Raw genomic sequence first — 26,095 nt, forward strand, 5'->3', positions numbered from 1 at the left:
CAAAAAATAGTTCAGCACTAAAAGTGAGGCTCTCTCAAAGTGAGAGCCTTTGGCTGGAAACCACAGACAAGCTCATAAGGCTAAGAAGGTCAAACCAGTCTCCCAGTTCAGTGACAAACTCTCTTTTCATAGATCATCTAAATTATTTTCTAATTGCCTTTCACATCTTGTGCACCAGGTAAACTATTTAACTGATTTTATTCAACAAAATGGAAGAAACACTCACTGAAGTTTTACAAACATATCAAAATATTTTTAAAAATTGTTTACCTAGACCTACACAACTTTCCATCCCACATACTACAAGCCTGATTTTCAAAAGGGCTCGCAGCAATGTCTGGCTGCTCAGTATTTCTGAAAATCAGGCCCTAGAGCCAAGTGTACAGTAGTAGGAGAAATGGGGTACAACTGAATTCAGTTTTTGAAGCATCATGACCCATTTGGCTACCATGGCTATTTTGTAGACATGTAAATAATGTACACTAGCAAGTATTTGATCTTACAGAACAATAATGGCTAAAATTATGAGCAGTTTTACAACAGATTAATTTTCTTCCCCAGTGGATTTCTCTCTCTTTTTGTGATAGGTAAAAGCAAACACAGTGAATCCTAAAATCCTCTTTAAAAAAAATGTAGCACAAGTGCTGATTTTATTTTATTTTTTTAAATGCAAGGTAAATTATTTTAGTGTTTAAAGAGAACAGGGGACTGTGGAATAATTAAGTCAGTAATTATGCACTTAAGTGCAACAATCACTAATGTATTTTATAGCATCTCCACATCAAGCAGCAAACACCTAATTAGTCTAGATCAACAGGGAACTAAAATCCAACTGCCAGCATGTCTTTCAACACAGGAATGCAAAGTACTATGAAAATACCACTGTTTAACTTGTGTGTACAAACTACACACCTCTAAGTTATGAAGTAAGAAGAACAAAATTCACCAATTTTGAGAACTGTGTTAAAGTGATGGATGGGCATGGTGTGAAGGTGAAATGAATTAAAACTATGTGGCGTTATACAGGTTTCCACGTCACAACAGAAAAGTTTCTACAAACTTGACAGCTCTTTGGGAACACATTTGTATTTCTTGATGCATGAGGAATTTCCTTTGGCAGATAAGAATTAAAAAGATTTAAAATCCACAACAGCAAATTATACCAACCATAACATCAGTGCTTTATTACTAGCCAGCATTGGAACATTAGCTCCTGTGTCTCTCTACCTCTGTCTTGACTGGCAAAATGAGTGTGTGCTTTTCAATCATCCAGTTGGCTTAGCAGGACCAAAAAAGCTCTCTTAACACTTCTTAGGATGTAGAGACTAACACAGTTGAAGCTGTGCATGGCCAGTTAAAATGGCTTCCAATGTATCAGCCTGAATCTTAACAAGCATTGAGTGCTTTTTCAATTGAGCTTAACTGAAACACTCCCTTTTTCACCTGTCAAGACAGAGACTCGCTATCTTGCTCATTGCAGAGTCATAAGGAAGAGGAGTTAACTGGTATAAAGTGATTCACGTTCACCCATCCTTTACTTACAGCTACAAAACAAAGAAAGCAAGCACATGACTGAAAGAGGAAACAACTCAAGGATCTTATTCCATCCTTATGACATGCTTCCGACAGTCATCTGTATGAAAAATAGCGTTAGTTCTAGCAGAATCATAGTTCTAGCAGGGATCATTAAAATGTCTCTAGGGCTGCCACATCATAGCCTTAGAAAGACAAGGCGGGGTGAGGGAATATCTTTTATTGGAGCAACTTCTGCTGGAGAGAGAAACTTTCTAGCTTACAGAGAGCTCTTCACACAGCCCAGAGCTGAAGAAGAGCTCTGTACAAGCTTGTCTCTCTCACTAACAGAAGCTGGTCCAATAAAAGATATTCCCTCGCCCACCTTGTCTCACTAATGTCCTGGGACCGACACAGCTACAACAACACTGCATACATCATAGCCTTGATAGAGAACTATTTCTTCCTACAAATCCAAGGCGGCTACTTTAGCATCAAGGAGTAGCTAAAAGTGTTTCGCTGATTTAGCAGGAGGGCCTTATTCTGAAATAAGAGTACGTCTGCACGAGCACTTTTGTTGGTAAAACTTGCCAGTCAGGGTGTGGGTGTTTTTTCACACCCCTGATCGACAGAAGTTTCACCAACAAAAGCACCAGAGTGGACAGCACTATCTCAGCAGGAGACGCTCCCCTGCCGATATGGCTACTGCCGGCTCGTTGGGGGTGGTTTAGCTTGTGTCACTCTGGAAGTGGCTTAAACTAACCCCCCAAAAAGCTCCTCTTATTCTGGAATCAGAGTGGCCAGATGGGAAGTTCTCTCTGTTTAATTAAACCAGCATAACTAGAAAAATCTCCAGTGTAGACAAACCCTTGAGTTTCTTCTTTTAAAAGATATTGCTTAAATACTTAGCAAGTGAAAACGACAGACACACACACACACACACACACGTACACACAATATAAACTCCAAGGAAAGTCAGTGCCGTGAGTATTCTTCATGGTTTAAAAAACTTCTCTGAACTGCAACTGAGCTGCAGAAGCAGCAGTTGCTGCTGAAGCACTACCAGCCCTTCCCCCCTGTAACCATCCCCACCCTCCAGGAGCTATCTCGAATCCTCAGGCTGTGTCGACTGCCAGCTGACAGAACTGTTTAGTCAGCAACTAGAGAGAGAGAAGCAGCCATTCTATTCTCTCCTCCATCACTCCCCTGCTGCCTCCCTCATTACCTTTCTCTTCATAAACAGCCAGCAGAGGAAACATTCTCTGTTCTACAGCCCTTCCCTCCCAAACAACGTCCATTAGCAGTTTTGTCAGCAACTTATCTAACTTTGCCTGTGGCTTCTTTTTTTTTTTTTTTGCGCTTTGTGTAACCCTCCTTCCCTACCCCACCCCCTTAAACCAAGCAAGAAGAGATCCAGAATTACAGTTTCAACTGTAGCAACTTCCTCCATCTTCTGTGAGAATATCACGTCAGGGAGCTCAACATGTTTCACTTCCTTTCTGAAGCACAATAGCCAGGGCCCCAGGTGCCAAGGTTAGCTTGTCCTTTTCCTTTCTGAGAGCTGATTTCCAAGTTCTTTTCATACTAGTCTCACATCAAATACAAAAGGCTTGAAACCATACAAAATTACTATTGCTACAAATAATTACTTTGCACTTTTAAAGTGCATTTCCTCTGATGCAAAGTGCTTTATAAAGGATTATTCACATTTTACAGAGAGGGAAACTCAAGCCTGGTCTATACAGAAAAGTTGCACCACTTTTACTATACTGGTATCATTAAAGCTGTACAATCACTCTTGCATGGAGGCAGTATTACGGGGATGAAAAAGTGCTTATACCTGTATAGCTTATTCCCATAGACGAAGTGATATAAGTTATAGTAGTATAACTGCACCCACACTAGGGGCTGTATCAGTATAACTATATTGGTTATAAATTAAATAAATAAACATCACATCCCTGACATAGTTACACAAAACTGTGTGGAGATCAGGCCTCCGGCACAGAAGTTAGGCAATTTGCCCAAGGCTACGCAGCAAGCCAACAACAGTCATCAAAACAACCCAGGTTTCCAGACTCCCAGACCTTTTCTCTAACCCCTAGTGGATACTGTCTCCAAATTTGAAAAAGCACATCTAAAACTAAGCATTCCATAGAAATGAAATTTAATTCTTGGGGAATATATGCTCTGCAGCGGAGGAAAAAAGGCAAAAGGTAAACACTAAATAATCAATTTAGCTTATTAAGGAAAGAGTGGAACCAAAACAGCTGTTCTTAGTAACAGTTTTTAACAGAAATGTCTATTTTTAAATATTTAAAAAATCGAATAGGTAAGTGAAAGGTATAATTGCTCACACAGATGGTGCTAAACAAATTTTACTTACTTGGCAAAAACAGTCTAATTCTCAACATTAGTGGAGGTGGGAAAAGGGAGAAACTACTGCCTATATACTTCATGAAACTATGCATAGTTTATATAAAAATAACATGACCCAAAACAAAATATCGCCCATGTTAAGATGTCTGAAATGAACTACCATTTAATTTTGCATCTATGAAGCAGCCTCTCCTTCATAATATAAAGTCTGTTTTCCTAGGGGGAAAAAAAAAAAAAAAAAAAAAACTCCACATACATCAGTTATTGGTCTCACACTGTATGCAGCTATAGCTTCGACTTCTATTCATCTCAAAATGTTAGTTCTAGAAAAATCACAGTATGTTTAAAAATATCTTCTGTAGATCTACTCATCATTGCTTCTTGTATCATAGATGTAAAAATTATTGACGCAAACAAAAAAATCCCGCCCCCACCCACAGCAATCAACATACTAGAACAGTGGTGAAGATTCAGCTTAAAAGAAGGCCATGGAAAGAAGTTAGGACAGAACTTTTCTAATTTACTCCTTTGTACTAAAAGCACTGCAGTACACATGCTACACAAGACTGCCCAGAACTGCAGAGCCTATAGACAGGCAGCTGCAATATCTACATATGAAGTAGGTGTGTTTAGGATGAAGGTTTAGACTTCATTGTGAGTTTTCTGGTTTTACACCGTCTTGCCCTGAGTAAATAAAATAAACTTTTAGAAATTTGAAAACAAATGAACCTTTGTGATAGATTATTATATCATGGATCGTCTAGATCAATAATATGCAGGCTTCAACACTTCTCCATACTCTATGTTTTATTACTACACTTAATCTGCACTAACACAATCTATGAAGCACATTTCCAAGAGAATTATTGCACTCTTATATGCACGTGTTCAGTGTTACTTGGCTTTTAGCACACCTTAAGTCAGTGGTTCCCAACCTTTCTGTGGGAACAGCACATTCCTATTCCCAGAAGACTTTGGCGGGCGTCAGACACCCCGCTGCTGAGAAGCGGCAGCAGAAAGAAGCATCACCGCTGAAATGCTGCCGAGAAACCGCAATGGTTCCCGGCGGCATTTCGGCAGGCAGTTCTCCAGCAACCTTGCTTGGCGGCGCCATTTCGGCAGTGCGGTGTCCTGCGGGTGCACACAACTGCCCTGGTGGGCTCCACTGCACCCACAGGCACCGCGTTGGGGACCCCTGCCTTAAGTCATGCACCTTATAACATGACCTTACATGTGCAATAGTTGCTCAAATATATGCTACACTCTTAGGAGTTACGGAGAGGCCTGGTCTACACTGGGGGGAGGGAGGAGGGGAGAAGAGGCGTGAGCTAAGTTGGTCTAAGTTACGCAACTTCAGTTACGAAAATAGTGTAGCGGAAGCTGACGTACTTAGAGCTACTTACCGCGGCGTCTTCACTGCGGTAGGTCGACTTCTGCTGCTCCCCCATTGACTCCGCCTATGCTTCTCCCTCCAGTGGAGTTCCGGAGTCGACGGGAGAGTGCTTGGTGGTCGATTTATCACGTCTTCACTAGACGCGATAAATCGGCCCCCGCTGGATCAATTGTTCTGGAGGCAAGTGTAGACATGCCCTTAGAGATGGCTTAAATGAACTGTTGATACAGAAGACAAAATTCTGCTCTTGGTTACACAGGTTTACTTGGAGTAACTGACTTGAATGAAGTTACTCCAGATATACCCTGGTATAGTCAAAACAAAACTTGGACCACAATCTTGGGTAGTAAAACAAACAAACAAACAAGATGTTGGGGGGAGGGGGCGGGGAGTCTTTTTATGACTTACATGTGATTTAAGCAGATTGTCACATGGACACAAACTTAAAATAAAAAAAGAAACTACTGAAAAAGCAATTTTCAACAGCAATAAAACTTCTGTATTCCACCTGCTAGCAAAGAGATTAGTATCTGAGGAGTGGTGGTGGTGATTGGGTGAGGGAGGGCTCTCAGATGTATTCATACAACAGTCACAGTGATGTCACAGGAACACTCGGTGGCCAAGGAAATAACAGTGAGGTCACTAATTCATCATTACGGACTTCCCAGATATCAAAATAGAGAAAGAAAGCTATTTTGTCCCTCCCTACAAAACTAAGTATAAAAGATAAGAAAAAGGCATCTCCAAGAACAACAAAACATCCCTCTAGCACCCAGAGAAATCCATTTAGGATTTTTCCCTACTGCAGAAGTGCCTCTATGATTCATCAGCATATCCTTTCATACCCTGCTGTGTGTATTCACTTCTGAGTGGTGAAGAAGTTGTGTGAAATAGCAGCTTGGAAGGCAAACATCACAGTTTGTCTCAAATGGAAGGGCAGGTGAAGAAGTAGTGAACCCCTATAAAAGCCTTCAACTAATATGTCTGCCTTTCTTTCGGTGTGCTACCAGCATTAAATGGTAAGAAAGCACCTACCAACTGGTGGAAGTCAGAGAGGAAAACTGCAATTAACTTTAATGGAGTTGCAAGTCAGAATACAGATGGTTTATATCAAAAGTTTAACAAAGCACCTTATAAAAAGGGATGCACTGTACCTGCATGACATAGCAAAACCACCCTCCAACTCCATGGCTGCAAAGGTCCATGCCCCAGGAGCAGAACAGATGTGGTTCCTTTGCACTGATGATGGCTTTGGGTGCCCAACCCCGCACAGGGTTTAGAAGCGTACACCACAAAGCACAGTTTAGCAGAAGCTACCTGCAGTGCAACAAGGAGCTATTGGGATGCACAGCTGTGTGGATTCCATGGCCCATCCCAAGCGACAGAGGCATGCAGGAAGGCTAGGTCAGCTGATGAGTTGAAGTAACCTTAGTAGAGTGACTCTGGTACTTGGGCAGTGAGGGACAGTAAGGGGCAGGAAGACATCTCTTTCTCCTACAGCCCCTCAACAAAGATACCCAATGTTCAGCCTGCTACTCGGACAGAATGCGAGGTGATTTGGCCATGCAGGTATGTTCTTGGCTCCTGGGCTGCAGCTGTTAGATAAACATAAAAACATCTCGTTGTCTAAGTTACATACCTTGAGAATAATGCAGTTAGCACACAGCCAGGGTCTGCTTTCACATTGTTTTTAACATCCTGGAACTCAACTGTCACATACAGTCACTCCTGATTACGCATGTGAAAGCAGAAGTCAAGCCCACAGTCCAAGTCCATGCCAATTTAGGGCTCAATTCCTTAGCCCTCACGTGAACTACACAACCCTCAGGACAGCAATTACACAGAGCGCTGCCAGAGTGCCTTAAGACCAATCTTGAATCCAAAAGTAAAGAAATTCATGGGTCATACCAACAACCATGGTTGGCAACTTAAGTCAGGATCCCCTCAAATGAAAACTTCACTTTGTTTAGCTGATCCTTCACTTCATTTAACAGATATACTGTACTGTAGATGCTGGGCTAAAAAACTGGTTTTACATAGAGATGCAGTGAAAATTCAGCCTCCACTATAAAGCAGTGCAACGCCATAATTATAGCTGGACCCAATTTTGCTACTTTTAAAGAGATCTATAAAACACTTTTAACACTAAGAAACTGAATGCAGCCTTTATATTCAACAAGCTGAATACAAGAGTAGTATCCAGGATTCAACAAACAAACAAACAACAGAATTCTGTTTTTAAAAGTAGCTATTTTCTTACACCCAGTAAAGGTACCTTTACTACTCAGGAGACTCAGACACCCAGACATTAAAATTTGCACTATTTACAGCTAAATGCCAAGCTTTAGCAAGACTGACTAAGCCTTTTCATCAATCCCAGGCACCCTGAGTATCATGCAGTATAATGTGTACAGGTTAAAAAGAGACTTTAGAAGCCAAGGTTCCTTTTCTGGTTTATGTCAGCATTATAGAGTGCAGAGCACTTTTCATAAGGAAAGGGTTTTCCTCCTGGTGACCTGGCCAATACGTCTCTTCAGCTCCCCGCCCCCCCGCCTTTCACTCTAGAGGTGGCTGCATTTCAGTAGCATAATGTATCTATACAGTTGTAAAGCACTTTGGTGTCCTTCAATGGATAAGGGTCTATAAAAATAAGTGGGGTTATTTTAGATAGTGTGAAAAGCAAAATAATTTCCTTTGGAAAACTTCTTTTAAGCCTTCTTATTTGTTCCAGTCTCAAAGTGTGCTAATTCCCTTATAGAACAGAGAGACAGGTCCCTGCCACAGAGATCTCAAAGGTGTCATATACAAATACGCTGAAAGATTATAAACATAATGGGATGGGAGTAGAAAAGAGTTATAGCAATAAACCTTTTTTTAAGCAAGTCAGTGCAATTCCTATGCCGAATTTTTAGACCACAGTAGATTGGTGAATCCCGGCTTCCATCACCTGCAAACACTCAAGTATTTCTCGGTTTTGATGAGTTTTCTAACTTTTTATAGCTAGTATCACATGGATGTGGATGGTGTCCGCAGGGGCACCCCGTCTGGACAGGATAAATGCCTATGGTGTCTGGCCAAGTTTCATTCCGTAGGGTTCTAGTTGTGCTTAGAAAGCTTCAGGCTACCATCGGGGCGGGGGGGAAGAAATCCAGTGGGGGGATACTGGGTACACTGTTCTCGTCAATTAACGGAACCTCTCAGAGGGAGGGCAGGGATCAGTAATCACTCAAATAATTAGGCCCTTGATCAAATTATCCATATCCTGGTGTTAAAAGGCTGTCCATAAATTATATAATGCATTGGGTGGGTCCTTAAGTCTGTGCATTTGTCTCAGTGTTATGGGGGGGGAGGGAGAGAGAGTCTTGAAAAAACCCCACCAAAAAACAAGTAAGTAATTTATGGACAGCCTCTAATGATTGTGCTACCTTCCTGTGTCCTGTCTGCCTCTATTGGACAAGTTTATTGAGATGACGGTGGAGAGAGAACCCTGGCTGTAGCCCTCAGCATTCCTTGATGTCTGACTATGGACTTATCTTCATTAGGAGAAAAAAGGTATATTTTTAACATGTTAAAATCCCAGCATAGACAAGGCAAGTTGTAGTTTTAACAGGTGTCAGCTGTTCAAGGTAAACCCTTGACTCCACCGAAGCTTTAACTCAACCACTTCAGCAGCTGTTAAAAGCTGCGTGCTCTGTCCACTCTGGACTTTTAAAAGAGTTAGCTAGAAAGTTGGCTAACATGTTCTAGCAACCTTTAAATCCTAGTCAGGACAAGACCAAAGATTACCTATCACTATCATCTTGGTTGTTTTGCAGCTATTCTGATGGCTCCATCTTGCAGTGTTCTATTTCGTCACTCCTACTTTTCAATCTGTATCTGTAAGCTCTTCTGGACAAGGGCAGTGCTTTAGTATTTGTCTCTGTACCACCTAGCATCAATCCTGATTGCAGTCTCTGGTTGGTAATGTAATAGGCATTAAATAAAAATATTGAGCAGTCACTATCTCCTGCAGTGGTTTCAGTGATGCAATTTGAGAGAACATACGGTCAGTTTGGGCACAAACCTCTACATCTCTTTGTTCAGACCTGGACAGTGTACTGACTCCATTCTTGCGCTCTGTGCATCAGTAGTACATCAAGTCAGCTGATGCATTCTCACTCAAAGTCCCTACATCTGAACATCAAGGGGAGTTGTTGGGCTGGCTTTTCCAGCAGCGGTCCATTAACTCTGCAACTTCTTTCCCTCATTAATCCCAGAGCGGCCAAAGTTTGTAATATTTCAGATCATGGACTGGTTTAAAGGTCCATTCATTTACTCAGGCTCTGGTGTGAGTGGTGAGAAGGGTTGACAACAGTGGACCTGTCTCCTTTCACAAGCACAAAATCTCACTTTTTAAATGCAAAAAATTCACAACGTTCCACCACGCATCAGTTGGAAGCTAGATCCAATATATCAGCAGTGACTAGATTTCTCAGTTCTATTAGTACTTGTATGCCACCTATTAAATGATGGTTGTCTATGAACCTACAGTTTTGTGTATTCAGCTTCCTAGACAGGAAGTATGACCTACTGGTTCAGGCACAAGACTGGGAGCATTCATGTGCCAGTTTCCCAGTTGCAAAAATGGGGATAGTACTTATTCTACCTGAGCAGGCTGTTGACACAGCTAAAGTATTAAAATTTATGAAGTACTTGTGAGATTTCTGGAGGAATATACAACGTGCTGTTCCTATTAGTAAAACTAGCCTGAGTCTTAACAAAAACTTCAGCCTGACAGAGGACCATGACAAAAATCCCAAAGAATGTCAATTATATTGGTTATTCATTGTATGGCATACGGCATCCCAGCACAATATTATTGTACTGAGCATTGGGGACGCAGCACTTCACCTTGATAATTTAGTCTTCTTGTGAAAAGTGAGGGACTGAGAGCCAGGAGACTGAACAGATCCTGCAAAGTAGCCTCCCCTGCCAACGGTCTCAGCCCTGAACGGGAAGAATTACTCCCAGGACAGATAAGAAGGTAATTCACTTCTCATATATATTCAATCCAGGACCCCTCTACGGAGTGCCAATTATAGGGGGGAATTTTGCAATGTGCACCTGTCTCAAAGTTCAGACAGCTAACTGGTGGTAATGACTTTAATTCATTGCTCCCCTGAACTGAATTTGAAATGTCAACCTGCAAGGTAAAAAGCTTCACCACATCTTATTACTAACACCCTGAGCCATCCCGTCTCCCTGGTATCAAGGAGAATAAAACAAACAAAAAAAGGTTGCTTTATACAAAGCAACTCCTGGTCTTGCCCTCTGTTTTCTTCACACAATTCCCATCCAATCATTCCCCCTCAGAGTTTAAGGAGTGTTGGCTCTGCTGACATAAGTGACTAGCTCCTGGGGCCCTGAAGACAGCTGTCGCTGCTCCTGCTCATGGCCAAGAGCCAAGTCTCTCTGCCTTTCTGGTGATGCTCCCTCCTGCTCCCCCCTCCTCACTTCCAGGCCCACATGTCTGCAGGGTGGGTGAAGTGGTCACTGGCAGCCTTTCCATGCGAACTGAAGCAGAAAGCTAATTTTCATTCCCAGCCTCAGATCAGATGCAATCAAAATGTTAACCCCTAGTTTTGGCTGTCATAAGTGAAACAACCGTATTTTCTTGCCAGACATCTGAGGCCCAGGTTGTCCTTATGACAGGCCACCTTTAAATGACAATCCACCACACCTACCCTATGGGGTGGGTATCTTTTGTGATGCAGATACCAGGGAGACAGGATGGCTGTAGGTTGCCATTTCAAATCCATGGCAACAGAGTGCATTCTCTGGGGTAACTGCTTTGTACAGCACCACTGCTTATTCTGCCCACAGAGCTGACTTAACCAGACCAGGGAAGGTCACATGAACATAAGGGGATTCCTCAGTGATGCAGAGACATTGTAGGGACTCTAATGGTATCCCTCCTTCACCCTACTAGCAGCACTGCAGGGACAAGAGGGTGTGGCCAGAGGAGATGGAGCCAAGTCAATCCTTAGCTGCATTTTTTACTCCAGGTGACCATTTGCAGCCAGCACACCTAGAAAAGGGAGATGATCCTGATGCAGTTCAGTGCAGGTTAAGGGAGTGAAAAAATTATCTTTAAGGCACCTTTGTTTTTACATCTTCCCGCCCGCACATTGTGGCTCTGCAGCCCAAGCCCAGTATGCTATGTTGAACAAATTATGCACAAAATAAAATAAAAAAAATGTGTGAGCGATTGAAATAGATATTAGATATTGCAGGCACTGCATAGATATTAAATAGATACTAAATAGATATTAGATATTGCAGGCACTGCATTTGAGTTTTAGTATACTTCAGAGGTCTAATTTAATATAATTTTAAAGAACATAGCAACGTTTATTCCAGCGTTTCTTCAAAGCCACCTCCCAGTGGGCCAAATTCTGCAGCCCTTTCTCAAGTTGAGTAGTGTTTACTTCAATGTGTGAATAGGGTTGCAGATTCTGTCTCTTACCGCAAATAACGTTTTTGAAAAGTAAAAGTAGGCCCCAGTCCTGCCAAATTTAATTTAACTTAACCCACAAGTAGTTTGACGGACTTTAAATGGGACAACTCATATGAGTAAAGTTATGCATATATTTAAATGTCTGTATGATTAGTGGCTGGCACAAGCAACAGGTATCATGACCCGCTCCCCATCCCTTTGACACACTAAATCCCTAACAGGTTAATGAACAATATTTGGGTTCTGAAGGGCTTTTTCTGCATTGCTACAAGTTAGAGAGTTAAAAAGATGACCAACACATGCAGAGCAGATTTTACATTCACATATTTCATAGGGAGACCTCTTTTTTAAAAAAAATAAAAAATAAGAAAATTGCCAGGAAGATGGAAAGAGGATAGGAACAGGTTAGGCTCCTGACGCTCAGTTTATCTGGACTAAGAGGAGTACCAGTAATGCAAATACACAAGTGCTGCACACCACACACAATACGCCTAACATCTTGAGATGCCAGGAAGAGAGACACCTATAAAATAATTTACAGTAAAGATTAAAAACACAAAACATTAAAATGGTTACTTGTTACACTCTGAGGTTAATAAAACTATTGTACATTACTTAAAGAAAAAATGTGTTATAGACATACACAACTCTCAGCCTCCTTCCCCAACCCCAGGACCAGAATGGAAAGGGGCTGATGCAAACATAAGAAAGAGTTTCTAGAACAAGCCAGTCAAATTCATTAAAGTCTTCATGAACTCAGCAGGACAAAACCCATTTCTGTTTTCAAAGCTTATTACAGCAACATGACTAAACATGCTCAACAGTACAGTTTGATAGGATGCATCCATTTGCTAAAGCTAGAGGGAAGATGCATTTCTGTTATATATGGCACCAATGCAGTCATACCTTTTTTCAAAAGATGTTTAGAAAAGAAACGTGCTGCATGCATTCAAGTCATAGTATCATTGGCCTTATAAGTGTTTGACCTCTGTTTGCCATGCACCATGGGCAAATATCAGCTTATTTCAGCTCTAGTAACACTGAACTGCATTTGATTGGGAGAAACCCATACACAATAGAACCCTGGAGTTCTGAAACTCAACTAGTTAGTACTTACGCTTACATATATTACCTTTGGTTTGGTTTAATCCAGGTAACCTGATTAAAATGGAGCCTTCTCTAGGGGGGTCTGTTTCTAGTGATTATCATTACTCAATATACTTTCATACTTTATAAGCCAGGACATAGGATATACATCCTAGCTGGCATGCAGTTTTTTAAAAAGTCTTAAACGTGAATTATTTATGCTGCACCCTAAGGAATGAAAGTTAGATTAGGTTTTGAATGGAAAGAGTGAGTATTTTAGTAGAATTCTGTACTGTATCAACAATGTGATTATTGAGAGAATGGCACACTGCTCTATTCCCAGGTTCTTCTTCAAACCTCTACATTTCAGGATTTTAACGCTTGGCATGTTTACAACAAGGCCTAAAACAACCCAAAAACCCTCAAACACTAGACGGATGTGCACTGAAGTTAAACAAAAAACAAAACAAAAAAAACCCAGAATTTTTAGGACTATACTCGCTGCAAAACTTAAAAAAACCCAAAAACTAAACAACCGATCTACAGATTATTAATCATGTATATTTACTGATGCCACTGCATAGAAAAATCGGCATGCCTTTCCTTTGTGTGTAAACAAAGCATTCATGAGAAGTGCCCAACTAATGCAACCAAAGTCCTCTGTTTACATACAGAAGCCCAGGTGGTAGTAGCACAAGATTAGGACAACCTCAAGGGGTAAGAGGGAAGTTACTATTAAATATTTATATTGCAGTAGTGACTACCAGGTCAGGTCCACATTGTGCTAGACACTGGACAAACGTGGTATATGTCAAGAGGCCATGCCCCCCAAAATTTATAATCTAGGAATTAGGATATAGGACGTGGAGGAGATAAACAAGTTGGCAGAAATGGAAGAGGAAGAAAGGATGGGTTAAGCAAAAACAATAAGATGGGATATTTTAGCAAGCAGTTGTTCAGTATCTATGCCCTCCTTCAATTAATCCATTAAATTGCTGACTTCTCGGCTGAGTCAGCCAATAAGGGGACAGAATCAAATTTGGTGGGTTTTTTGCTATGTCTGCACCTACACACCTGGAAATACTAGAGTACTAAACCAACTCATTTCTGCATTATTTTGGTGTTATTGAGATAATATTTATAGTAACTTATGTTACATTGATTTGCATTGGTCATCTGGACTATTCAAAGAACATTTGACTCTCTCTCTAAATAATCAAATATTAGTTAGCATTTGTGGAAGGAGCTGTTGTATTCAAACCGCTTGCTAGGAACTGTTACTGAGCATGTGACAGGTACGCGTGGTTGTCTTCGTCCCATCCAACATGAACAAACTATTTTTGGTCCCAAGACTTTTTACTGTACATTTTTAAAAGGAAGCACAATGAGCACAGACATGGAAACATTTACTGTAAGTTAAATGAGTGAGGCGGAACATGCAAGGGAGCAGCTTCCAGAAAACCAGGTCAGATCAGGCACCAGAAAATACTTCTGCAAGAGGTCACTCAACATTCTATATGGCCTTGCAACATCTAAAAGTGTAGCTGACTGAGAGTATTGTATGTGCTGAATATTACCAGCTGACTACTAGTTTTCAATTGCATATAAATAGTGGATGCAGAACCCACACACTGAAGGATTTGGAGTAAGAGCAACTTAATACTGGAAATAAAAACTCTGGCCCAAAACAAGCCCCTTAAATCCAGACACAGAAAAAAGAATCTTCCATGTGTGTCTCTCACTCTTTCTCCAAGGAAGGCTGGACCCTTGGGACACACTGTCTGCCTATCATTCCCCACAGGGAATCCACTGGAAGGTTAACACAATCTCTGGGTTGTAGAAGATTGTTCTTGGGACAGCTGTGAATGGAGCTCCACTGCCAGGGAACCAGAATGGGGAAACACATTTTGGAGGCAGCATAGAGGCAAATGGTACCCATGGCTGACAGGTGGAGAGGGCTAAGCAGGAATAATTAAAAACCAACCAACCAACCACACACACAACAGATGTTTAATATGGCCCACTTAATGTTCCTGTGAGAACCTTAACTTTCATTTTCTGACTTTTGAGCATTTAAGATGAGTCACCTTAGCTTTCTTCCCTCAAGGCGGAAAAAGAACCATGAAAAATCCAGAGCAACTAGACTTAAAGAGCTTACAAATTTCACCAGCTTTGCAGGCAGAGCTTGAAAACTGCCTGAATTGCAGTTAATAGGGCTGCAGAGTTTACAGATTCTGTTGGTTCCCTCCTGCAGTGTTTAAAATGTGCATGGCTTCCTTATAAGCGACTAGGCATCCACTATGATTATGACACTTCACCCTCTACTCAAATTTAGCCTCTAATTAGGGACAGCATGGCATTCATTCTGTGCACAGCAAAGCTACAGAGTGGTCTGGTCTTTTTATAAATAAAAAAATAGTAATAATAAAGGTGAGGAAGGGGAAAAAAAGCTTCTTCCATAAAAGTGAAGGGAGTTAGGAGTTTAGGTAGACAGAATGGAGCAAATGCTGCAGATCTTAAACAGGAGTTCTGCTCAATCACAAACCACAGAAATTACCTAAAATTGCACAGAAATACCTAAAATTGCAGAAGGACGAGGACAGTGGATTTAACATGTTTACTGATTCAAACATTGCTATGGGACCTTTCAGGGTAGGAAAGTAACTCATCTGCCATGAAAGTTGTGGGATTAGTTACCAGAAGCTGTCAGGGCCTCAACTTTAAGTCTCATTTGGAAGTCATATAAATGTACAAACTGACACATTTGGGCCATCTCATTAGGATGAAAACAAATGCTATCTTGAGATGTTAAAAATTCTCTCTTGAGAAAGAGAAACAGATCATTTGTTTCAAATAGCATAAAGTGTAAATTACATCTACAGAGAAAAGCACTTGTTACCCCTCATTTCACTTATACCCCACATCTGGGAAGTGTACCTTGCATTTGCAAATGGAATATCTTAATCCATGAGGCCTTTTCAACCTCTAACTTCTATAGCATTCAATTATTCTTACTGTAATTTAGTATCTTCATTTAAACAAACCAAAAAAAAAAAGAAGTTTTATGAACTATGGTGAAACATTCAAGCTGTGACACAAATTACTAGAGTAAAAAGAATATGGGGGGAAAAAGCTGTAACAGCACGTGACTTACACATGGCAACCACATTAAAAGTTCATTGCCATATATTGCCCTTTGCATGCATGCAGTTCCACTGACACCAGAGTAGAGTTCCACACATGGATGCAGAACAGTACAGGGTCATTAATATCTTGGCTGCTTCTCAGGTTTTCAAAACCTGAAAGAACTTAGGCATCCTAATGACTTCTTTATGTCAAGATAAGCACTTTTTTATAAGATTAGAAAAACCCACCTAATTTTAGTAAATTCCTTCCTGCTTCCCCCAACCAAATCTGACAACTGTGAAAATTATTTCTGAACTGATCCCTCCCACCCCCAAAAGAAAATAGAAGAAAGATCTTGTTTGTTAGGACTACCCAATGCAAATCTATATGGCTGAGCCATAAAACAGGGGTTAAAAAAGGAAACATGGAAACAACAACAACCTACCCATGGAGAAATTTTACTGCTTTAATGTGCATAATGTATTTATATGAATTGCTGTATGGTATAAAACCTCAAGCTTCTGAGCACTTACATCACATACAAGATGAAAAGATCCTCAGTGTCCTCAGTAAAACAAGCTAAACAAATACAGATGACAAAAGCAAAGGCTACCTGCATTTTTAGGATTTAATGTTTTGTTTCCCTCATCTTTAAAACGAAAAAGGAATCAAATTCCTACAGAAACTCATTAAAATCTGGCTATCAAAGTTCATTCATCTTCCAGCTTCAAAAAATAAATGATGGCACCTATCCACATTGGCACTTCTGTCGGTGTAACTTATGTCACTCAGACAGGTGTTTTTTTTCCCCACACACCTGAGTGACATAAGTTATACCGACAAAAGTGCTAGTGTAGACACAGCCTCAGAAGTGACTTAGAAGTGTCTGAAAAATGTACCTCAAAGTTTAAAAAAAGAATATTAGTTTTCAGTTTATAATCTGAGAGAGATCAAGTTGATCTGATTGACAGGCATTGTGCTTCCAAAAAGATATAGAAATCTCACATCTTCCTCCAAACTGATGTGATGAAAAGACAAACAAAATCCAAGTAATCCACCAATGTTAGCTAAAAGCTCTTTTGCACTATGCTAAGACCCTATGCTAACATTTAAAGTAGTGAAATTCAAATTTAAAAATTTTATTAAGATGATGTATTAAAAAAAGTGAACGGTACAGAGTTTAAGCGTAGAAGTTTCTGGTTATCAGGGAATAACATACAGATTATCAAGAGGTTACTACATTCAATATTCTTCCCCGACAAAAACTGATGGTAATGCAAACATCAGAGTGGGGAGGAGGTTGTAATCAAAACTGTTAAGGCCTTAATCTAACAACCCTCAGAATGCCTATTTAGTACACAAGTCTAACTATGTCTTGGGGAGAGGGTTTCCAATAGCTTTTCTCCACCCAGTTAATACCATCCTCATGGAACTCAGGGAGTCTACAGGTGAATCCTAGTTAAGCTATTCAGCTGCTCTGTCTCTAGGACTTTACAAAGGCTTTCAAATACTTGTTTGAATCACACTGAATAAACAGTCTCCACCCAGTCACCTACTTCTTTTGTCTAAAGTACCTATTCACAGGCAACTAGTGTACTGATTGGTAGGCAGGACAAACTGAAAGCTGAAGTACCATTAAAAAACAAGTTTCAGAGTAACAGCGGTGTTAGTCTGTATTCGCAAAAAGGAGTACTTGTGGCACCTTAGAGACTAATAAAGCTCAAATAAATTGGTTAGTCTCTAAGGTGCCACAAGTACTCCTTTTCTTTTATTAAAAAACAAGATTCACCGGAATGCTTCCAGATTGCTAGAGGAAACAGAGATCCAGATTCCGCTCTGTTACATCAGAGTAATTCCAGACAAACTCCATTGACACAATAGAGCTCTGCCAGTTTTACTCTAGTTTAACTGAGAGCAGAATCTGGCCCACACGTCTTATTGCCCTTTCCAGGCTAGTTTACTCTGAACCATTTCCACTACTACGGGACTGTGAAAATGAGAAAAATCTTTTCAAATTGCCTGCTAACTAGACTTTTTATTTCACAGGAAAGCAATATTAATATTAGCTTCAAAGCAGTTAATCATTCATGTAAGCACAAAAACAAAGAACAGGATGCTTCAGTTCTGCCTTAAGAGTTGTAGCCTCTCAAATCATGTACGTCCTACCTTAAAGTGCTGCTATATGAAACAAATTGATGGCCAGGGTGGGGTTGAAAGAATTTTTAAGGTGGGAAATGCTAATGACTGGTTTGCATCCAAGATGTACTATCATCAGATTTCTGCACTGGAAGAACAAAGGAAGTCAAATCTCCTCCAACTCCTGTTTGGATGTATCCCATAGCACTGTACTTCCCAGCCCAGCCCATCTATATTAATTAGTAATTAAACACTACTAACTGAACCTGACCAGGCAGAGCTAAGCAAATTTCTGTTTTTCCCATGGAAAGTGATATCAAACTTTTCAGCACATCATCAAAAGCGAAAGGTGGGAGAGTGGGATTTCTACTCAGTCTGGATCCCATCCCACCTAAAGGAATATTTTTCATCCATAACATCTTTATATATGGTGATTGAAACATAATCATTGTAACTGCTGTTTTAACAAAGATACGAGAAATGGAAAGTAGACCTTTTACTGTCCTCAGAAGAGCCCCGTTTTAATTTTCAACACCAGCCTCTAACAAATCAGATCTCCCAGCCAACAATAAGAAATTGGCTAGTCCCATTGTTTCCTTGGCGAGAACACTCTTCCTCCTCCCAATTCTATATGTGATCTCCCAACACATTTCTCGGCAAAGTTGCAGGGTATATGAACACCATGGTCATAATTAAATTTATATGAAGAGAACACAGTGCAAACAAACTCGGCCCCTTTTCAAAGCTTCAGTTTGCTCTCCTGAAATGCATTCTAAAGCTGTGATGGGGGGCTGGAGGGAGGAAGGAAGAACATTGGTGATAATGCAAACTATGAACCATTTTGTTTGAATTTAGAAAGGAGGTGAAAGAGTAACAGAGGTAGGCATCCTCGTTACTTTCAGCAGAACTTAAAATAGTACTGCCAATCTCCTCTAAGAGAATGGAACGATTATCAGTTAGGAAAAAACCTTATTGTCACATTATCATGGAGACTGTGGATCCTGACATGTATTCATAATAATGGTCCAATCATATATTTCTCTTTTCAATAAAAATCTTGTTAATATTTAAAGAAAATTATGTCATATGATTTCACACGCTTTAAATCTGTAAACCAATACATATGACAATTTTAGTTATCAGGCATCAAAAAATTAGAGGATTTTCTGCACAGAAAAAGATCTAAAACTTTTCTAAACAAACCAGAATGTACTTGTTTTCTGCTTGTTGCTGTAGAATCTTTGGTGCTGATTTTTCCAAGTCTGTCTGCACAGGCTGCTATCCAACATACATCAGAGTTGCTCACAGAGTAATGAACAACAGATAACTCTTCGAGGACATCTGTAAAGGGCACAAATTAAGGGCCCAATGCTGCACACACTTAAGCACATGAGTAAGTTTACTCACATGAGTAGTCCCAACAGGCTATTTATGTGAGTAAATTTACTCATATGCCTAAATATTTTTCCAAGATTTCACTCCAAGATCTTTGTCTGACACTTAAAAACCACTGTAAGTAAACTAAAAATTTATTTACAAACTTAAAAAGAACAGAATCCCTTACAAGTACACTTGGGTTAATTTTAGCATCCTTCTGTTTAGCTGCTTAGCAACACTTATCCTATGACCTTCTAAGCACCACCTACTTTTACAAGGGATAATGAATATAACCAAAGGGATTTCTCTCTCTATTTTTGTAATCTATACAATGTAAGTACAAGATTAATTTTTATTTCAAGAAGAATTCCAACAGGTCAAACTATGTTTCTAATTAACAGAGTTTTCACGAAATAAAGGAGAGTAAATTCATGGTGCAGTTATGAACATACTATGCCATCAATCCAAACAAATGACAAAATCCATAAGATAAAAAACAAAAGCACTGCAGAAAATAAAACTGAGAAGTTTTTTTCATATGTTGTGTTCACCTTGGGTACTAAAAGGAGTTTATTAAAATTACTATTGATATACAACATAAACATTCAGCTTTTTCAATCCTAAAACTTCAGGAATCTCCTGACTCTCAAATCCAAAATAAAGATCATATGACCAAAAGGTCACTGAATGATGTAAACAGTTAAGAATGGATGTACCTCCGGTACCAGCTGAGTCAGACTGAGGTGCTCAACTATACTGAAATCTGCTAATAAATTAAACTTCAAACTTTGGAGAAAAGGACAGCTAAGCTTTAGAAACTACATTTTAAAGAATGTGTTATCTTCTGTTTTAATTCTAAAAAACACAAGTTCCTTATTGCAAGAATAAAGATGTTTTGGTAAGAAATAATATTGTGGAAGGATTGTTAAAGGATAGATAAATTAATGGCTAAAGAAAATTATTGACTGGTAAACTGAAGAGATGACAATTTAAAAAAATCGGTTTCCTATTAAAATAAGCTTGTAGAAAGTGTAAAAAACTGTGTCTAAATAATGGGGGGTTTTAAAGCTACAAGATACCAGTCAAGTTCTAAATGTGAATACCTAATCAAAAAGAAAGAAAAGCATCAAGATCAGACCAACTGCATTGTAGCAAGTAAGGACATTAGGTGTGTTCCACACTGAATGTTGAAAAGAAGTGTTGTGGTAACCTGACTGATTGGATGATGGATCCATGCTGTTTCTGAGTTTCAACACACAAAGGGATCTATTCTCCCATGGATGTACCTAACTCCCGTTAATGCTAATAGGCATTATGCATGCACACCAATAGAATATACCCCTAACTCTTCAAAGGGAAAATTAAAACCTAAAACAAATATGGCTGGCCTGGCCATGAGTCACTGCATCCCTCTCACACACACCCAAAAACTCTGTGGAAAAAGGGAACTGTGGTAACATATTTTATGTGCTTCAAAATAGTAGGTCTCAACACAGAACTTCAACCTTATAATAGGTTTCCACTATAAACTTCAGAGATGGGAGGCCAATTTATGTCTTTGACAACTTCTACTGTAGTTGTTAAAAAGCAATTACTTATTTTAAAAAGCACAGTAATTGAATGTAGGGTCTGAATTAGAAGGGCCGGAGAAAAGGGAAAAAAAGGACTAAGATTATTTTCTCTCCCCCACACTATTCCAAGTCACATTTAGATACTAGTTGAATATGTAGTTTAACAGAAGCACATAACCACATTTGATCTTATCTAAATCATAAGACATGCAAAGTAGGATGGTGAAAGTTAAGATCTACTTTGGGTTTTTTCAGAAATCACTTCAATAGGCTCCTTCACAGGATTAAAGCATCTCTTTGCTCCTTTCAGCTATCACCCATCCTAGGAGCCACAAACAAAACAGAACAAAAACAAATTCTCCCCATCTTTTCCACTGACTTTCCTAAATAATTCAATCCAGCCTACGGAGGAAGAGATAATCTGGCTATTAAACCAACCAAACAGATCTGCACCTTGTTTAAAAAGAGAGAGGGGGGGAAAAAAACGAAGACGACTATCTTTCCACCCCACCCATCTCCCAAAAAGAAACTATGTGTGAGTGAGGAGTGAGGACTGGTGGTGGTGCTGCTGGTGGCTCTGAAGCCGTGTAGAATTTCGTAATGGAATGTGAACTGCTCATCCGGATCTAGGCTCCCATTCTGTCTTCTACCCAGTAAGGAGCTGGGGAGGACAAATCTGCTGAGCAAGGAGAAATACTCTCCTCCTCTTTTATAACCCATCAAGGATGCATTGCAGAGCGCAGAAAGATAATGTAACTCAGAGGTAAAAAAAAAAAAAAAGCGGGGGGGGGAGGGGGAGAGAGAAGGAGCCAGAGGAAACTTATCAACGACATGACAAAGTTCAGTCCACCACCCTCCCCTCCCTTCTCTAAAAAGTTTAAGCATCTCCAACTAGTCTCCGTCTCCGGCTACCCTACTCTGCCCGACAACAAGATGCGTCTGTCTTGGGAGCACGATGTTGCACAACTAGAAAACTGAAGTTGAGTACACAACACAAGCCACGCTTCCCAGTGCTGCTTCTCCCTCCCAGCCACCCATATTACAGAGTGTAACAAGTCCAACTCTGGACATGGTGCCAAGCCCAGCCTGTGCAAGCTCATTATTTGTTACACTTAAGGGAGAAAGAAGTGCGGGGGGAAAAGGAGAACCAGGTTCTTGTAGCAGTGACTACCAAGCCCAAAGGAGGAGGATCTGCATCCTCACTGCAACTCCCACTTAGTCACAGAGAGAGAAAATATGCTGATCAACAGAAGAGAGAAGAGGAAAAAACCTCTCCCCTGCTTCTTAGCAACGATTAAGGTCGCAGTTTCCTAAGAAACGAGTCTTGACTAGTCCACATCAACATGGGGGGGTGGGGGGGGGAGAAGAGGAGAAAAACTTTGCTTTACAAAAAGAAGAAGTCCTTATTCCAAGAGCTCTTAAAACTTAAAGTTATTAACACACTCACAAAATTGCAACACGAGTAAAGGATAAAAGTTGGGAGCGCGAAGAAGGAAGCAGAGAACTATGCAAGATCTGGTCCAGCAAGCGAAGGATTAGCTAATATACCCCGTTTTAAAAGAACGAACAAAAAGTAAATATGATCTGAACTATTTCCCCTATTTCGGATGCTGCCCGGGCTCCTTCCTGTACTCGTGACGATGTGTGTGTTTCTTTCCTCCTACAATCCACATCACACACACACACAGATGTGCCTCTGCCACAGCACAATGGCAGAGAAAGAAAAGAGAAATACAAACATATTTAAATAAGTGTGAAAACGCCAAATACTTCTTTTACAAGAAGCGACTCAGAGCGCTTGTAACTTTACAACAACAAATAAAGGCCAGGAAGGGGAAAGGACACACATGATCATGCAAGGTCCTCACCTCCCTCCCAAGGGCGGAGGGGGGTTGAGAAGAGAGAAAGAAGAGGTATCAAAGTGCAAATTAAAGACACACATGGATGCTTCGATTCATCAACGAAACAAGGCGAAAAGTTAGCAAAGAGATGTACAGAATAAAACGTTTTCTACCTTCAAAGAGGAGCCTTCATCTCAAGTTTTTTTAATCCACCCCCCCCCAAAAGGGGGGGATAAACATGAAAAAAAAAAGGCTAAGGGAAAGGGAGTCTATAGCTTAGGAGGAAGGGATGAGTTGGGTTAAAAGAAGTTTCTTCCTCGCAGCCATATCCAAATTGTGGTGGTTGCTGGTTAAAAATAAACTTTGCAGCAGGAGGGGGAGATGATCTGGCCAGATTCCTGAGCTCAGACGGTTTAATATGGATGAGCATCAGGTCCTGCTGCAGGCAAAACGCTGCTGCTGGTGCTGCTGGTTGGTAGAGTCTGCAACAGGGGAAGGGGGGGGGGGGGGAGAAGGAGCAAAGGAGACAAGAGGACAGGAGGGAGGAGCGGGGGGTGGGGGTGGAAGGGAAGAGGGAGGCTACACAAACTCATCATCATCTCCACCACTGCCAGCCAAAACTTTTTTTCTTTAAAAAAAGGAAACGCGCACACACGGAAAAAAAACCCCCAACTTCTCAGTCTTTAAAAAGTTGATCAAAAAAGAACTTTCCTCTTGAACTCCTCTCTCCACCGCCCCCCCAAAAAGTTTTTCCCCCCCTTAAAAAAAAAAAAAAAGACCCTCATACTTAGACACTGCTGCTGCTTCTCTGTAACAGAGTTCAGAGCATAGGTAGAAAGGTCCGGTCGCACTTACCCTTGCTTTTGCTGGGGCTGGGCTGTTTGCGTCGAGACATGATGCACGGATGATGGGTTGGCGAAGAGAAAGGGGGGGGGGGGAGGGAGAGAAGAGACGCAAAGTTGTTCCGGAAAAAGGAATCAAAATGGCGTTTCTGTGGATGTGCAAAGTTCATCAACTCCACAGGAACTTCCCTTCCTCCTCTTCTCCCTGAAGGGGGGAAGATGGGCACAGTGAGGGACCCCTCCACCTCTGCAGCCGTGCTGTGCGGGCGCCCCCCTCCCTCGCGCACACTCCCCCTCTCCCCCGCGCGCGCGCGCACGCACACACACACACACGCACACACACACACTCGCAGCGGTGCCTCGCTCCCTCTCACCCTGATAAGTAGACACATCACGTGTTGCTCCTGCTAGTCTCCTGGGGACGTGTTACTCAGGCCGCCGCTGCTACTATAGCAGCCTGTTGCAAGTAGCAGCATCTCTAGCTCTCCCCTCGGAGCGGGGAGGGGCTCCGCCAAGGAGAGAAGTGAGCGAAACTTTTTTTTCTCTCCTCCTCCTCCGCCCCAGTTGCGTGGAGCCCAGCTTCCTGCCTAGAAACTTTTGCGAGCTGGCAATTCCTAAATAAATAGCCGCGGTCCCCTCTAATCGGCGGCGATTCACATCCACAGAGAACAGGCCACTTCTCCAGCCAGTGAGAGGTGCGCGGTGGGGGTGGGGTGCGGAGCTACCAGACCAGAAAGGATCTAGCTAGTAATGTACCATCTGGCTGCTGCTCCCCTCCATTACAGAGATCCAGCGGTAAGGAGGAAACGCTGCTGTTGCGCAGAGCAGTTGAGTGCTGGTGGCTGATAAAGCGTCAGGGATGCGGACGGTGCAGTATCTTCGCTGAAGGGCTCGCTCGCTCGCTCTCTGTGCGTGTCTCTAGCTGCTTAATCCATTGTCAGCCAGGTGCCACGCATTCAGCCCGGCCGCCTAATCACTGGGAAAGGAAGAAGCCCATGCTGCCTGTTGCACTTAAGCCTGCTGCTGATGGTGCAGCATTCCAAGCATTAGTACACTACACTTCCAACCGTAGGCACGATGTGCCCAAGGCTGCAGCTGACCTGCATCCTTACAGACAGACGTACTGTTTGAGGCTTTTTAAAGTTTTCACATGTGGATTCTGTAGGCATCAATATTTAAAAAAAGGAACTAGGTGAGAGGTGAATCAACTTCTTTTCTTGTAAACAACAAACTAGTGTTGGGTTTTTTCTTTTGTAGCAGTTCGAAAACACGGGTTTTTTTTAGTTAGTTTTGCATGCAGTACTTTATCCTGTTGATTTTAGGAACTAAGCTGGCCTATCATTTCACCATCAAAAATTACTGTACATCCTATTACCAATGGATTGGGGTTTTTTTTTCAAATTCAAAATTTGTTATACTGTATTTCCTTTACCTGACCAAGGTGAAATAAAAGTTCCAGAACTCATCATCACATACACGTATAGAGACCAAAATTTTATTTAGGGCGAAGTTTGATTATAAACTTTGAATACCTGGCTTCTTGCTAGAATCAGTCATAGTCTCTAACAAAATTAAATTAAATTCATGAGCCGCAATGGGAAAAGCAGCATCAGAACAGAGGACCCATACACCATATTTGACCCAAAGGTAAGGTTCAGAAAATTGCAAACATAAATTGTCATGCAAAAACAGCCCATCAAATATTCAGAAGTGCTCCAACTTGAATGGTGTGGCCATTTTCATGGTTTTCAAAATGAAAGTGTAACTGAGAGATTTTAGCAGATTAAAGGGTGATGTAGAAGGGTATTTCTAAACAAGTTTTAGGAATTTCCCTGAAAAGCCAGGAAGAGCTGGCAGTTATGGGACTGATCATAGGAATAAATAAATAAAAACATGTGGTGACCCTCTGCACTGGAATCTCAACTGAACAAAAAAGATAGGCTATGAAAAAAAATTAAGAATATTTCTGGAGTGTGCCACAAGGAGTAGATGAGGAACCACTTCATTCTTTCAGGAAGTGGTTTTTTATTACATTTCTTAAACTAAAACTAGTAAAGCTATGTCTTTGAAGTATCTTTTTTAATTAAGAAAGCAAATATCACTTTTGCTAGAAATTATTTATAGGATACGAGCAGTATTTGAAAAGGAGTATCAAAGGTTTTAAAAAATAAAGAGTTAGACTGAAGACAAACTGCTTGCATCAGTTTATTAAAACTTGGTGTCATATCCTCACAAAGAAAACATTTCAGTAGGAAAGGTAAGCTAAGTTTCATGTGTGTGTGTATTATGAAGTCAGTGATTAAATCTTGTGACAAGCAGCCCTTCACTTGTATGAT

General features: G+C 40.9%; 1 protein-coding gene across 15 annotated transcripts in view; it reads right to left on the minus strand.

Moving 5' to 3' along the window:
* Positions 1–24,684, minus strand: part of RREB1 (ras responsive element binding protein 1) — a 140,604-nt gene extending 115,920 nt beyond the window's left edge. For 7 of the 15 annotated variants that reach the window (XM_073332105.1, XM_073332118.1, XM_073332103.1 and 4 more), the window contains exon 1: positions 23,773–24,116. In XM_073332105.1, coding sequence (XP_073188206.1) covers positions 23,773–23,929 — 157 coding nt within the window. In that variant the 5' untranslated portion in view covers positions 23,930–24,116. The other 8 variants (XM_073332116.1, XM_073332111.1, XM_073332117.1 and 5 more) reach the window with 6 other exon arrangements.
* Positions 24,685–26,095: the final 1,411 nt, after the last annotated feature.

The sequence above is a fragment of the Lepidochelys kempii genome, chromosome 2 (genome assembly GCF_965140265.1).
Source record: "Lepidochelys kempii isolate rLepKem1 chromosome 2, rLepKem1.hap2, whole genome shotgun sequence".
NCBI classification, from domain to species: Eukaryota; Metazoa; Chordata; order Testudines; family Cheloniidae; genus Lepidochelys; species Lepidochelys kempii.